Raw genomic sequence first — 15,257 nt, 5'->3', positions numbered from 1 at the left:
TTGTGTATGGTGTTAGGGAGTGTTCTAATTTCATTCTTTTACATGTAGCTGTCCAGTTTTCCCAGCACCACTTATTGAAGAGACTGTCTTTTCTCCATTGTATATCCTTGCCTCCTTTGTCATAGTTTAGTTGACCACAGGTGCGTGGGTTTATCTCTGGGCTTTCTATCTTGTTGCATTGATCTATGTTTCTGTTTTTGTGCCAGTACCATATTGTCTTGACTACTGTAGCTTTGTAGTATAGTCTGAAGTCAGGGAGTCTGATTCCTCCAGCTCCGTTTTTTTCCCTCAAGACTGCTTTGGCTATTCAGGGTCTTTTGTGTCTCCATACAAATTTTAAGATTTTTTGTTCTAGTTCTATAAAAAATGCCATTTGTAATTTGATAAGGATTGCATTGAATCTGTACATTGCTTTGGGTAGTATAGTCATTTTCACAATATTGATTCTTCCAAACCAAGAACATGGTATATCTCTCCATCTGTTGGTATCATCTTTAATTTCTTTCATCAGTGTCTTATAGGTTTCTGCATACAGGTCTTTTGTCTCCCTAGGTAGATTTATTCCTAGGTATTTGATTCTTTTTGTTGCAATGGTAAATGGGAGTGTTTCCTTAATTTCTCTTTCAGATATTTCATCATTAGTGTGTAGGAATGCAAGAGATTTCTGTGCATTAATTTTGTATCCTGCAACTTTACCAAATTCATTGATTAGCTCTAGTAGTTCTCTGGTGGCATCTTTAGGATTCTCTCTATATAGTATCATGTCATTTGCAAACAGTGACAGTTTTACTTCTTCTTTTCCAATTTGTATTCCTTTTATTTCTTTTTCTTCTCTGATTGCCGTGGCTAGGACTTCCAAAGCTATGTTGAATAACAGTGGTGAGAGTGGACATCCTTGCATCCTTGTCTTGTTCCTGATCTTAGAAGAAATGCTTTCAGTTTTTCACCATTGAGAATGATGTTTGCTGTGGATGTGTCGTATATGGCCTTTATTATGTTGAGGTAGGTTCCCTCTATACCCACTTTCTGGAGGTTTTTATCATAAATGGGTGTTGAATTTTGTCAAAAGCTTTTTATGCATCTATTGAGATGATCATACGGATTTTATTCTTCAATTTGTTAATATGGTTTATCACATTGACTGATTTACGTATATTGAAGAATCCTTGCATCCCTGGGATAAATCCCACTTGATCATGGTGTATTATCCTTTTAATGTGTTGTTGGATTCTGTTTGGTAGTATTTTGTTGAGGATTTTTGCATCAATATTCATCAGTGATATTGGTCTGTACTTTTCTTTTTTTGTAGTATCTTTGTCTGGTTTTGGTATCAGAGTGATGGTGGCCTCCTAGAATGAGTTTGGGAGTGTTCCTTCCTCTGCAGTTTTTTGGAAGAGTTTGAGAAGGATGGGTGTTAGCTCTTCTCTAAATGTTTGATAGAATTCACCTGTGAAGCCATCTGGTCCTGGGCTTTTGTTTGTTGGAAGATTTTTCATCACAGTTTCAATTTCATTACTTGTGATTGGTCTGTTCACATTTTCTATTTCTTCCTGGTTCAGTCTTGGAAGGTTATACCTTTCTAAGAATTTGTCCATTTCTTCCAGGTTGTCCATTTTATTGGCATAGAGTTGCTTGTAGTAGTCTCTTAGGATGCTTTGTATTTCTGCGGTATCTGTTGTAACTTCTTCTTTTTCATTTCTAATTTTATTGATTTGAGTCCTCTCCCTCTTTTTCTTGATGAGTCTGGCTAATGGCTTATCAATTTTGTTTATCTTCTCAAAGAACCAGCTTTTAGTTTTATTGATCTTTGCTATTGTTTTCTTTGTTTCTATTTCATTTATTTCCACTCTGATCTTTATGATTTCTTTCCTTCTGCTAACTTTGGGTTTTGTTTGTTCTTCTTTCTCTAGTTCCATTAGGTATAAGGTTAGATTGTTTACTTGAGATTTTTCTTGTTTCTTGAGGTAGGCTTGTATAGCTATAAACTTCCCTCTTAGAACTGCTTTTGCTGCATCCCATAGGTTTTGGATCATCGTGTTTTCATTGTCATTTGTCTCTAGGTATTTTTTGATTTCCTCTTTGATTTCTTCAGTGAGCTCTTGGTTATTTAGTAATGTGTTGTTTGGCCTCCATGTGTTTGTGTTTTTACGTTTTTTTCCCTGTAATTCATTTCTAATCTCACAGCGTTATGGTCAGAAAAGATGCTTGATATGATTTCAATGTTCTTAAATTTACTGAGGCTTGATTTGGGGCCCAAGATATGATCCATCCTGGAGAATGTTCTGTGTGCACTTGAGAAGAAGGTGTAATCTGCTGTTTTTGGATGGAATGTCCTATAAATGTCAATTAAATCTATCTGGTCTATTGTGTCATTTAAAGCTTCTGTTTCCTTATTTATTTTCATTTTGGATGATCTGTCCCTTGGTGTAAGTGAGGTGTTAAAGTCCCCCACTATTATTGTGTTACTGTCAATTTCCTTTTTTACAGCTGTTAGCAGTTGCCTTATGTATTGAGGTGCTCCTATGTTGGGCGCATATATATTTATAATTGTTATATCTTCTTCTTGGATTGCTCCCTTGATCATTATGTAGTGTCCTTCCTTGTCTCTTGTAACATTCTTTATTTTAAACTTTATTTTATCTGATATGAGTATTGCTACTCCAGCTTTCTTTTGATTTCCATTTGCATGGAATATCTTTTTCCATCCCCTCACTTTCAGTCTGTATGTGTCCCTAGGTCTGAAGTGGGTCTGTTGTAGACAGCATATAGATGAGTCTTGTTTTTGTATCCATTCAGCAAGCCTGTGTCTTTTGGTTGGAGCATTTAATCCATTCACGTTTAAGGTAATTATCGATATGTATGTTCCTATGACCATTTTCTTAATTGTTTTGGGTTTGTTTTTGTAGGTCCTTTTCTTCTCGTGTGTTTCCCACTTAGAGAAATTCCTTTAGCATTTGTTGTAGAGCTGGTTTGGTGGTGCTGAATTCTCTTAGCTTTTGCTTGTCTGTAAAGCTTTTGATTTCTCTATTGAATCTGAATGAGATCCTTGCCGGGTAGAGTAATCTTGGTTGTAGGTTCTTCCCTTTCATGACTTTAAGTATATCATGCCACTCCCTTCTGGCTTGCAGAGGTTCTGCTGAGAAATCAGCTGTTAACCTTATGGGAGTTCCCTTGTATGTTATTTGTCATTTTTCCCTTGCTGCTTTCAATAATTTTTCTTTGTCTTTAATTTTTGCCAGTTTGATTACTATGTGTCTCAGCGTGTTTCTCCTTGGGTTTATCCTGTATGGGACTCTCTGCGCTTCCTGGACTTGGGTGGCTATTTCCTTTCCCATGTTAGGGAAGTTTTCGACTATAATCTGTTCAAATATTTTCCTGGGTCCTTTCTCTCTCTCTTCTCCTTCTGGGACCCCTGTGATGCGAATGTTGTTGCGTTTAATGTTGTCCCAGAGGTCTCTTAGGCTGTCTTCATTTCTTTTCATTCTTTTTTCTTTATTCTATTCTGCAGCAGTGAATTCCACCATTCTGTCTTCCAGGTCACTTATCCGTTCTTCTGCCTCAGTTATTCTGCTATTGTTTCCTTCTAGTGTAGTTTTCATTTCAGTTATTGTATTGTTCATCTCTGTTTGTTTAATTCTTCTAGGTCTTTGTTAAACATTTCTTGCATTTTCTAGATCTTTGCCTCCATTCTTTTTCTGAGGTCCTGGATCATCTTCACTATCATTATTCTGAATTCTTTTTCTGGAAGTTTGCTTATCTCTACTTCATTTAGTTGTTTTTCTGGGGTTTTATCTTGTTCCTTCATCTGGTACATAGCCCTCTGCCTTTTCATCTTGTCTCTCTTTCTGTGAATCTGCTAGTGTTGGAGGGTCTCGTGCCGAGGCGGGGGGTGGCTGTGGCTCACCATGGGGACAAGGACACTGGCAGCAGAAGTTCTGGGAAGTAGTCCTTGGCATGAGCCCTCCCAGAGTCTGTGAGAAAGTGAGTTTCTAATGCTCTTTCTTCACCTGGGTGATGAGGACAGAGTACTGATTATGCATTGAGTTGTTTATATACATATTTTGATGTAATTTTAGTGTGATTAACATGAAATATTTTAGAACTTTAACTGATAAGCACCTTCATATACCTTCCTTTACTCAACCATCTAGTTAATACCCGTAAGATTTTTCTCTCATAGTATCACTGTTCATGTTTCATAGAAGAAGTTACAGTTTGTAATTATATATTTACTTGGATGTTTATAGGTTTACTATCTGTTTCCCCACTAAGCTACCTGTTCCCTGAGAGCTGAAATTACGTCTTTTTTATTTACCACTGTGAGGTTCAAAAACAGTTTCTTCTAGATGAAGTCATGGATGGTCAGATTTTAAGGTTTTGAGAATTTTTCCGTCTATGAAAGATGAGTTTTGCAAAAAGTGGAGGTGGGAAGGTTTTCTAAAGCAATTATGCAACCAGTCAATTAAGTGAGATAACGTGTAAATAGAATAGCACAATACATGGTACATGGGAAGTACTCAATAAATATCAGTAGTTGCTGGTGTTGGTGTCAGATCTCTGCAACTTCTTATTTAACTCTACCACTCAAAGTGGTTGGCTAAGCTAATATCATCATAGTCACTCTTTCTTGCTGCTTATGTATACAAATGTAGAATATTTTGCCAATTCATGAATAGTGGTTATGGCATCAACAGCTGAGAACTAGGGGAATCTTACAGGGCTGAATGTAACTGTAGTGTTTTCGTAGTGATTAACAAAGGTCCATAGATTTGGGATAGAGGTTGAGTGATGAAGCACTTATTTCCTAACTCTAATCCTCAATCACAAGTATCTTAGAGTGATTTATTTCACTATTTTAGAGACATAGTAGCATCTAAAGTCTTTTATCAGGAGAAATTCCCATTAAACAAAACCAAGAGATTATGATAACATTAAATAAAGGGACATCCTTGAAAAATGGATTAGGACCTAAGAGTGAGTAAAGAAATCAATTTAATGAGCTTCAACCAACATTAGTTGTAATGAGATAAAATAATAAATATGAAAGCACAAGCAAATAATTTATGCAACTTTTTTTTTTTGCTGTATATACCGTTTTTAAAACCAGATCTAGGATGATATCTACTCACTATGAAAATCATGGTAATGTCAGGGATGGTAACATGAAAGAATGGCCAATGGCAATTGTAAGCTGCTGAATGAAAATTGAAAGACATTTCTTCTTTACCAGATGTTAACATACGATTTAAAAAATTGTGTATTAGAATCAATAAAATAAGGCTTGTACACAAATTAAACTCTGATGTTAAATGTATTCCTTAGTGTGGATTGTGACCAAAATATTTGAAATCCACTGCCCTAGAAAATGCATTTTCTGTTCCTCAGACTGGAGTTAGATGGAACATTGTAAAAAGCATACATACATCAGACTGTTCAACTACAGTGCCTATAAGAAACTCTTTGGTAAATTAAAATTAAAGTAATATTTCTAAAATTGACACAAAAATTTCCACATACATTGTGAAGTTGTCAGTCAAATTATAAATTAAACCAACAAAAAACATTTCATTAACAATGAAATATAACAGCTAATCAAGACTGTGTACATAATACTTGCACCAGTAAAGACTTTGATCCACCAAACACCAAGAAATTGGACAGCCATGCAGATATCTCAAGGCCACAGACCCTTAAAAAAATTGTCTTGTTTTTCTGTAAAGTATACAATTGACTGCCAGTTATGTGTAATCAGTTTTGAAATAATTAAAACTTGAATAATAGTAATAAAATAACCACAGGCTTTCCATATTATTTGCTTAAGTTGCTATGGAAAACTCGGCTACTTTTTGTTTCTGCAGAGTCAAGTGCAGAAATGAGCAGATTGATAAATTTATAAACATCATGGAAAGAATTGTAGAGAGGAACTGGAGCCACTCGAATCCCATTTGGATCCCGTTTGTCACACTGTAGGGGAAACAAAAAGTAAAACCACAATAATGTTAGCATCATTCATATAATGGAAATCCACATTCAAGAGAAACTTACATAAAACATTCATACTGATTTCCCTAAAACTTAATATAAGCAATTTTTTTCACTTTAAGTAAAACATAGTGTTTCTATGTTACTTGAAACTCCCCTCTTAATAATAATTAAAATATTAGTGGGTTGGTACATGAATATCCTAAGTACTTTCCTGAAGTCCAGTCAGCAATGATCCTTTTTAAGCAACCAGTGGATCGAGTATACAGTTTATCTGTGGAGAGACCTGGAGAGACTGGAACCCTTGCACACATTTCAATGATTGAGAACCTCACTGAGATCTGGAGAGTTTTAGTTATATTTCCATTAAATTCAGTAATCCCTAATCTCATGAATTGGGCTCAGATAATTCAGCCTAGTCTGAAGATCACTATGACTATCTTTAAGAAACACACCCTATAGGCTAGACAATATAATAAATGGTTTATGTGTGCTGGCATATTTTATTCCATAACAACTTTTGAGGTAAGTATTTTTGCAGAGAAAATACAGATGAAGGATCTGAAGTCAATAGTTGTTTACTAACTTTCCCAGGAGCCCATGGCTTGTAAATGGTAGAGTGTGATTTGGAATGCTGATATTCTGATTTGTGTCTTCAGAATCTGGGGATACCTCTCCTAAACGTTTGGAAGACTGATTGCAGCAGTTTCTAAATTACATTATCACTGGAAATAGATATGTTATCACCATTTTTCCTGAAATTACTCATTAAATACTTATTAGTTCTTTTCAAGAGACTAAGAGGGCTACTTAGGCCCAACAGTTAAAAAAAAATTCCAGGGCTTCCCTGGTGGTGCAGTGGTTGAGAATCTGCCTGCCAATGCAGGGGACACGGGTTCGAGCCCTGGTCTGGGAAGATCCCACATGCCGCGGAGCATCTAGGCCCGTGAGCCACAGCTACTGAGCCTGCGCATCTGGAGCCTGTGCTCCGCAACAGAGAGGCCGCGATAGTGAGAGGCCCGCGCATCGCGATGAAGAGTGGCCCCCGCTTGCCGCAACTGGAGAAAGCCCTCGCACAGAAACGAAGACCCAACACAGCCAAAAAAAAAAAAAAAAAAAAAAAGTTCCATACAACATTAATACTCTCAGATGTGTCTACATATCTTTCTTGACTGAAGTGAAAAAGTTGAAAATAATTTAGTTCAAACAACTAAATAAGACTGATTTCCTTTTTCTCCCTCTACTATATTGTATGTTCTTTAATTCCACTTATTCAATAAATATATAATACATTAGGGTTTTCACTAAATTTTTTTCTGCCCAAACTATAATGAAAATAATGGATAAATTACATAAAACTCTTCCCTGCAACCAAAATTTGTGGTTTCTTCCCTTTTATCAGAAATGACAGATCTCCATGCCCTTCAGTTAGCATAGTGCTGAATACTTAGTTGGCACTTAACTTATCCTCACTGACTGATGTGAAATAACATGGAAAAATGAATAAACCAAAAAATCCAAATTTTATCCTCAACATGTAACCCATAGAGAAAAACCTGGTAGCAAAGCAAGAGATATACTTACAACCACTCCTCTTTTTTCTAGTTCTTGGAAAATATATTTAATTGGAATAGAAAATGTTAGGGTTAGCTGGCAGCCGCGATCCTCTATACGGGATGGAGTAATTATGTTCACAACTGTTTTCTTGGTTTCTGCTTTATCCTGGCTGAAGTGATGCTTGATCATGTATTCCAGATAACCAGTTAGCAAAACAGATTTTCTCCTCAGTGCTTTCATAGTTGCTTGCCTGAAGATCTGCAGAATGAGAAACAATCAGGTTCACAGTTTCTTGTTGATTTATAAAGAAGCAAAATTTAACTGTAAATCAGGCATAAAAGGAAATGCCTACTTTTGACCTTTCCAATAAAACATCCTGTTTTAATCTTTTTGTGAAAACATGTCCTCTTGTAAGTGCTTTGCCATTAAAAATTAAACACAAAGTGTCCATGACAGAAAAGCTGTACAAATGTCATTTAAACAATACTTGCAAAAGCAGAAAAAAGCGAACATAATGTTCCTTCAGAGTTATTTTAAATTAGCTTCATGTAATTAGTATAAGTAAAACATACCTTAATAAATGCATTTAACTGTTATAAATGTCAAAAAATTTCCTCCAAACATTTTATACAATCATAATCAAGATTTTTTTCTATTTCCATATAAAGTTTGTTTAATCCACAAAAAAGTGCAGTAAGAGCTAAACGCTTATGTGGAAGGCAATGTTACCAATATTATTTATAATCGTTTTACCAATTCCTAAATCTCCTTCAGTTTAACAGTAAGAAAACAAGTAGTTAAATAGTGATGCTAAGTTTTGTCAGAAAAGCAAATAATGTTAGATAATGCATGTATTATTACTGAAGCATTTGGTCTTTCTCTTTTTCTTCTTTCATCATTTTCTCCCCTGCTAAACTCTAACACTGGTGTGAAAATACTGCCAGTTGCCGCCTGAGGTGTCTTATATTAAGATGAGTGACAAAAGGGCACAAAATAACTGGTATTGGAACATTAGGGGTCAGAACAGACATGCTTTTCTAGCTTATCTCTTAAGGTCAAGTAGAGTTTAAAAATATATTCTACATATAAGAACTGAAATAACTGCAAACAGAGAATGATGCACTCCAAGCCACTTAATGTCCCTTTTCTGTATCATGTTATGCCACTGAACAAACATAGGGTCATTTGGTGATATCTATACTTTATGAAGTCTATGAAAATAGTTTTTTCTGTATATACACATGGCATGTGTGGGCAGGCATTCTACTAGAACTCAGCCATTCAGGCATAGATTTTCTTGACCTGTTGCGTGGAGGCTGTGGATGTGGCTGAAGGAGAGGATGGGAGTTGTATGTAAGGTAATGTATTGAAGGAAGAGAGGAAAATCAGAGGATAGAAAGCTATCTGCCTCTCTTCCCAACCAGACCTCATGGACTGTGTCTGCAGCCTGGGAAGAGTTCAGCTGCAAATAGAAGCTGAGGTCTTTGAGGTCCATGTCACAAGGCATCTGACATATTCAGTGCAAAAAAATGCTGCTTTAGGGCTTAGGTGACCCCAGTTACATGGAGTTTGGTAAGAGGCATCTCTTCATTTCCTTTGTAAAACAAAATGTCCATAGATTTGGCACAATGAAGACTCAAGGGAACACCTCCAAGTTTTGGATCAAGAGAGCCTGATCCAAGAATCAGCATTCTTACAGAGGGCAGGAGCAGGGACAGGTAAGGTGTAGCCCACCAGTGGTTTGGCTGTCAGGTTTGGAATTTTTTTAAAAATGTGACAGGAATCTTTACAAGTTTCTCTTTGGAGATTAATAATAATTTTGAGGACATTTTAATTATTTAAATAATTCTAGTACGCTTTCTGGATCTGCTTTGGGCCCCGTAAGATGCAGATGGGGACAATGTGTAAAGTAGTACTTTTAATGGTATTTCATTTGTATTCATAGGTTAGTAAGACTTTGGGGAATATTAAGTTTATAGGGGGGTTTTTTTAATGAAGTTTTTTGCTCTTGCAGATTTGATAACAAGGAACCAATTTTTTTTCATGACAAATATCTCAATTTTAACATATCATGACCCTTTGTTAATAATAAAATAACTTTTAAATGTAAAACTAGTTTCCACATTACAACCACAACAAGAGAAGCTGCATTCTGAGGCGGTCTTAAATTCTTCTCAGAGTGTAAAAGTCTCTACTGAGGCCTCAGATAAAAATATCAAGAGGGGATAATAGGCGTTAACAGTGAAGTAGAATAAATGTCCTTTTTTTTTTTTTTTTTTTGCTTCTCATTATTTTCATGCTTTCAGTACAGTGGAATAATTTTTTTTTTTTTTAATTAGGAAAAATGAAATGTGTAGTTTGAAAATATTCAGCTTATAACAGAATTCTTGGCAGAGTTTCCACTACTTGGGTGAGTTTTCTTGCTAACTAAAATAAATGCAAAGCTAGAAAAGTTAGATATATTTAAATAGGAGAAATAAGTATAGCATGATGTTTTCAATTCTTAAATTCTTAAAATTAGCTCCCTAATAACTCTGAGGAAAGACAGGGTACATTTCTTCTGACTTGCCCCGTATTTTAATTGAATGCTCTAATTTTGTATATTTAAGCTATTTATTTAATTATATATTTATGTACTGAAAAAGTCTAAAATTGTCTACCTATCGCTACATAGAAATATGACCCTTCAAAATACAATATAAGTATTGTTTAATTTCAAGTTAGTAATTAGAAGATTGAGGTGACCTCCAAAGTAATCTGGTCCAAACATCTTCATTAAAAAATTGAGGCAAATGAATTCAAGAGTAGTTGTCACTTGTTGAAGGTCACACTTAGTGTCCCAGTGAGGGATAGAGTATTTGCCTCCTGCTTCCTACCTTATTGCTCTTCCTCTTGATCCACAATATTTTTTAAATTATTGTACAAAAGATTAAATAGGCAGCAGTATGAAGAAACAGTTTGAAACTGATTATAAGGTGCTATTTTTCATGGTATCCATCAATCAATCAAATACACATTAATTGTGAACAAAGCCATAATTAATCTTTTTTAAAAAATTCTCTGTATTGCAAATCTGAAATCATATCCATGTACATTGATTCTTAAGTACAGAATCTCTTCTTCTGTTGGCATTTGACTGTGTGAGAATATTTTTCGAAAGGGAAGTAGAGATAACAAAGAAAGGTAGCTTGATTCATGTATTTATTTCTTTCATTTACTCAAACTTCAGCTACCTATCTCCTATATGCGTAACTTTTAAATAAATGAGGTAAGTACTGAATCGGTTAATTCACTGACACTCATATGGCAAACTCAGAAACATCTAGAAAGTACAGTGTTTTAACAGTTAAGTAGAGAATGGGAAACAATGAAACGTATTATTTTGTAATTTCAGAATTTTGCAATTTATAATAGGGAGCAAGAATTTCGAAAACACCTTCTTTAACACAAGGTTTGATTACTTAAAGATAATTTTGGTTAGAACATAGCCTCGACAGTGAATGATTTAATAAGATATTTCCAAGAGGATGCAGAGAAATACTTAAGTGATAAGAAGCTCCAGAGCAGTGTACATACCTCTTCTGTGGCATTTAGAGTCTTTTTCTCAGGTTTAAGTTTAGATATTAAAGGAGAAGATAAATCAGTCTTCAGATTCCAGCTGAGAATAGAAACCATGTCTAGGTGACTATAATACAGTGTGGAAGAAAACTATTGGTAGGGAAAATAGGAATAAGACTCTTCCTGTGGCAGAAGAGGTGGATACCGAAGAACAGTCAGTTCACTGCAGAGAATACCAAAGTGATAGTGTCTAAAAGACATTTTCTAGATATGGCTAGGAAGTCATTTGCAAAGATAAAATCAGAGGAAACTTTAAGTACTAGTTTTTCCTAAGGTATTCCTTGGTGCCTTGTTTTTTCTTACTGTAACTCATCTTCTCCCTGATACAAACTTTCAAAATAAGCAAAACGTTATCTTCTTTTAAAATGTTTAACGGGGGACATCCCTGGTGCTCAGTGGTTAAGAATCCGCCTGCCAATGCAGGGGAAACGGGTTCAATCCCTGGTCCGGGAAGATCCCACATGCTGCAGAGCAGCTAAGCCTGTGTGCCACAACTACTGAGCCCTCGCGCCACAAGCGACAACTACTGAGCCCTCGCGCCACAACTGCTGAACCCATGCACTGCAACAACTGAGCCCGCGTGCTGCGACTACTGAAGCCCGCACGCCTAGAGCCCGTGCTCCGCAACCAGGGAAGCCACCGCAATGAGAAGCCTGCGCGCTGCATCGAAGAGTAGCCCTGGCTCGCTGCAACTAGAGAAAAGTCTGCTCGCAGCAACAAACACCCAATGCAGCCAATAAAATAAAATAAAATAGAATAGAATAAAATAAAATAAAAATGTTTAACGGAAGTGTTCCTCAGATTGGATATTTTGAAAGCAAATCAAATATAATTATTTGATTTGCCGAGTAGATTTCATCACCCCCCTGAAAAAAATTTTTTTAAATATGTATCACTGCCTGCGAAATCTTGTTACTGGGTCTATTTTAACTTAAAAAAAAAAAAAACCTGCCAAAAAGTGAAAACAGCACAAGCTCCATCTAGTGGTCATACCGAGTACGTGCTCTTTAAATTGGGATGAAATGAAATGAGTTGATTACTACTATCTAGTGGTGAAGTTGTATAAAAACAGAGGAACTTGACGCTGCTGTCCAGTGGCCAAAATGAGACGCTGCTGTGAAAGTTCACAGAATTCTAGAATTTTAAGTTTGGAAGAGATTTTGGAAGTCTTTATCCGGTCACTCATGCCAGAATACTCCACAATAGGATTTCCTAAACTAGATGATTTTAGGAGGCTTTCAATTTAAAAAAAAACAAAAAATCAAAATTTTATTTGAATAACTATATATTTAAAATCTCTATTAGAAACATGTATATTTACTTAAAATATATTTTACTTAAATATATGTATATAAAATATACATTGCCTTAATACATGTATTAATACTATTATTATATAGATATAATTATTAACAATATATATTTACTTAGATAAATTTAGTCTTAATCTGAAATTAATGAATATCCAATATCCAAATAATTAATTAGGAGACATATATGTGTGTGTGTGTGTGTGTATATATATATATATATATATATATATATATATATATATATATACACACACACACACACACACACACATATATATACATATATATGCATTATATGTGAGTAAAAATGAATAGATATAGGTAAGTACCCTATTATTTAGGGTGAGACTAATTTTAAGTAGAAGCATGAATGAACTTAAAGAAAAATATTGAGCCAGTAATAGTAGAAATTAAACATGGATATAATGTTATAGAAATGGGGAAAAAGAAAATCCACCCTACTTCATGGGACAACCTTACTCATCTTTGGTTTACTCTGACTATTTATACTCTCCCCAACCCCCTAAAGTCTTCCTATAGTTTTGTCACATGGCAGTTTGTCAGTTCATTGACTCACAGAACTAGAAGAAACAGAGTCCCCAGTAATCACAACATCATCCAGCACACAATAATTTCTTAATAAGTAAGTGTTTGAAGGAGTGAATTAATCAAGACTTAAATATTGCATGTTTGTTTTGTATATAGAGAGACCAGTAGAAGATTAAATAACTTATTCAGGTTCACACAAATTCTAAGTGGAACTAAAAATATGTCACCCTAGGTAAGTTTCATTGAACATTTATTAAGTGCCAGCAGTGTGCCAAGCCTTGGGTTGGGGGCTGAAGATATAAATAAAAAGTGACATTAGCACACAGTCACTGTCCTAATGGAGAACCCTGCCCTTCCTCCGTTGTTTATGGTAAAGAGAAAGGTAAAGATGTGGGAAGGTTGAAGCATAGATCACTTACCTCTAAACTAGCATGTAAGGAACAGACCAATAGAATGGGAGGATTTGAAATTCGGAATCCATTGACCCCAGGGATTAACTGCAGTTCTGAAAAATTAATATCGTGTCATTTTTATAGAATGTGCCTAAAAAGGTGTCCTTTATCGATTTTTTTATGACAGTAAAGTAGAGAGGAAAAATATAAGATTTAAAAACTTTTCTTCCTGAGATTTCTGAGATATTTAAGAGAAATGCCATGGACCTAAAATACCGGCATATTTCTCCTTCACCTACAACTTCCATCTCCTCTGCCCCCACCTTCATAGCAGCCTACGAAAAATTAGAGCCCTTAGACACAAGACAAACATAATGTCATCTAGAAGATTTTCAGGACCGCATCCTCTGCCCTCTCATCCCCAAGCCAGCATTCCTTGTTCTGCTCCATGCTTTGCCTTTCTATTATGAAACCATGTCAACAAGGGGAAGATATCAAGGTTCGAATGGCTTGTAATTGTAATGTCACCCAAAGGCAGAAATATAAATGAAATGACTTAGGAAGGTGACTTTTAACAGGATTACTAGGTCAAGTAGCTTCTCTTAGGAAAGAAGAAAAAAAAAGGCTTTAAAAAAAAATGATCTGCCTAAGTATGATATATTAAAAAGGTAAATTAATAGCAGACATTATCCTAATTATAATTAATTAGATTGAATAGTTGCAAGTTAAATCCAAGAGTTAAAACTGCTAGTTAGAGATAAAGTTAAAAACTAATACTAAGAGTGAGAGAATTTTCTGGGTCTTTAGAGATGCATCTAATTAAGGCTAGTCAAACTATATCCTGTGGGTCAAATCTGGCCCACCACTTGTTTTTGTAAATAAAGTTTTATTGGAATGTAGCCACATTCATTCATTTATGTATTTTTGTGGCTGCTTTAGCACCACAATGGCAGAGTTGTGTATTTGCCACAGAAACAGCATAGCCCCAAAAGCTTAGCATATCTCCAGTCTGACCCTTCACAAAAAACCTTTGTCCACCCCTGATCTAATCCAGCTCCCTCATTTACAGATAAGAAAACCCACTACAAACAATTTAAATAACTGGCATAATAACAGAGTTCATTATTTCAGCAGCCAAGATAAAACACAGCTTTCCTGATATGACTGAAGAGCCCATCTTTATTCTTTGCATCTTGGTTGGTGCAAATGTGAATATATTTAAAATCATATCTCAAGGTTGGAAGCAGTTTGAAGGATCAAGTTTAAGTTTAATTCTCACAACATTTAGGAAGTTCTCTGTATCCCATGTGATGGAAGAATAAGTCACTCAGGAAAAAGAAATAGGGCAATTTGAGAACTCCCTGCGCATGGTGTACTTTAATTTCTACCCATTGGGGTTACTATTTGGTATGTGGTGAAAGCCACAAACGAAGGAAAATTAGGGAAAATAGAGGGATAAAAATGAACATTTATTAAATAGTATGCTACTTGGTTTATAGCTTAGAATGTGTCCTGCTCTCAAACCAAACCCTGAAATAGTTATTATTATTCACATTAGATATGTGAGGAAAAAAACCAAAAAATCCAAAATGATAAATATGTGCAACATCACAAAACTATTAAGCAGCAAAGTGGGTTTGATACCTAAGTCTCTCTGGGTCTGACTCCAAGCCAACAATTCCTTCCTGTTTTCCCTGCCTGATGTTTTAGGTACTCCATATTGATGAGATCTGAGTACTTTAGATTTCACTTCTTCTTATTTCCCTACAAAAGGATAGACTCAAAATCATGCTAAAATCTATGAACACTTAGTCTTACACTGAAGAAATGTCATTTCTTATTTTAA

At 35.3% G+C, this 15,257-nt stretch overlaps 1 protein-coding gene across 1 annotated transcript in view; it reads right to left on the bottom strand.

The window, feature by feature from the left end:
* Window positions 1-5,052: 5,052 nt before the first annotated feature.
* KYNU (kynureninase) overlaps window positions 5,053-15,257 on the bottom strand; it is a 114,988-nt gene continuing 104,783 nt past the window's right edge. Inside the window, 4 exon segments of the mRNA XM_059927124.1 lie at window positions 5,053-5,846; window positions 5,848-5,964; window positions 7,567-7,797; window positions 13,439-13,524. Of these exon segments, the coding sequence (XP_059783107.1) occupies window positions 5,817-5,846; window positions 5,848-5,964; window positions 7,567-7,797; window positions 13,439-13,524 (464 nt within the window). The 3' untranslated portion in view covers window positions 5,053-5,816.

This window comes from Balaenoptera ricei, chromosome 7 (genome assembly GCF_028023285.1).
Source record: "Balaenoptera ricei isolate mBalRic1 chromosome 7, mBalRic1.hap2, whole genome shotgun sequence".
Lineage (NCBI taxonomy): Eukaryota > Metazoa > Chordata > Mammalia > Artiodactyla > Balaenopteridae > Balaenoptera > Balaenoptera ricei.
This window is presented reverse-complemented; position numbering and strand designations above follow the sequence as displayed.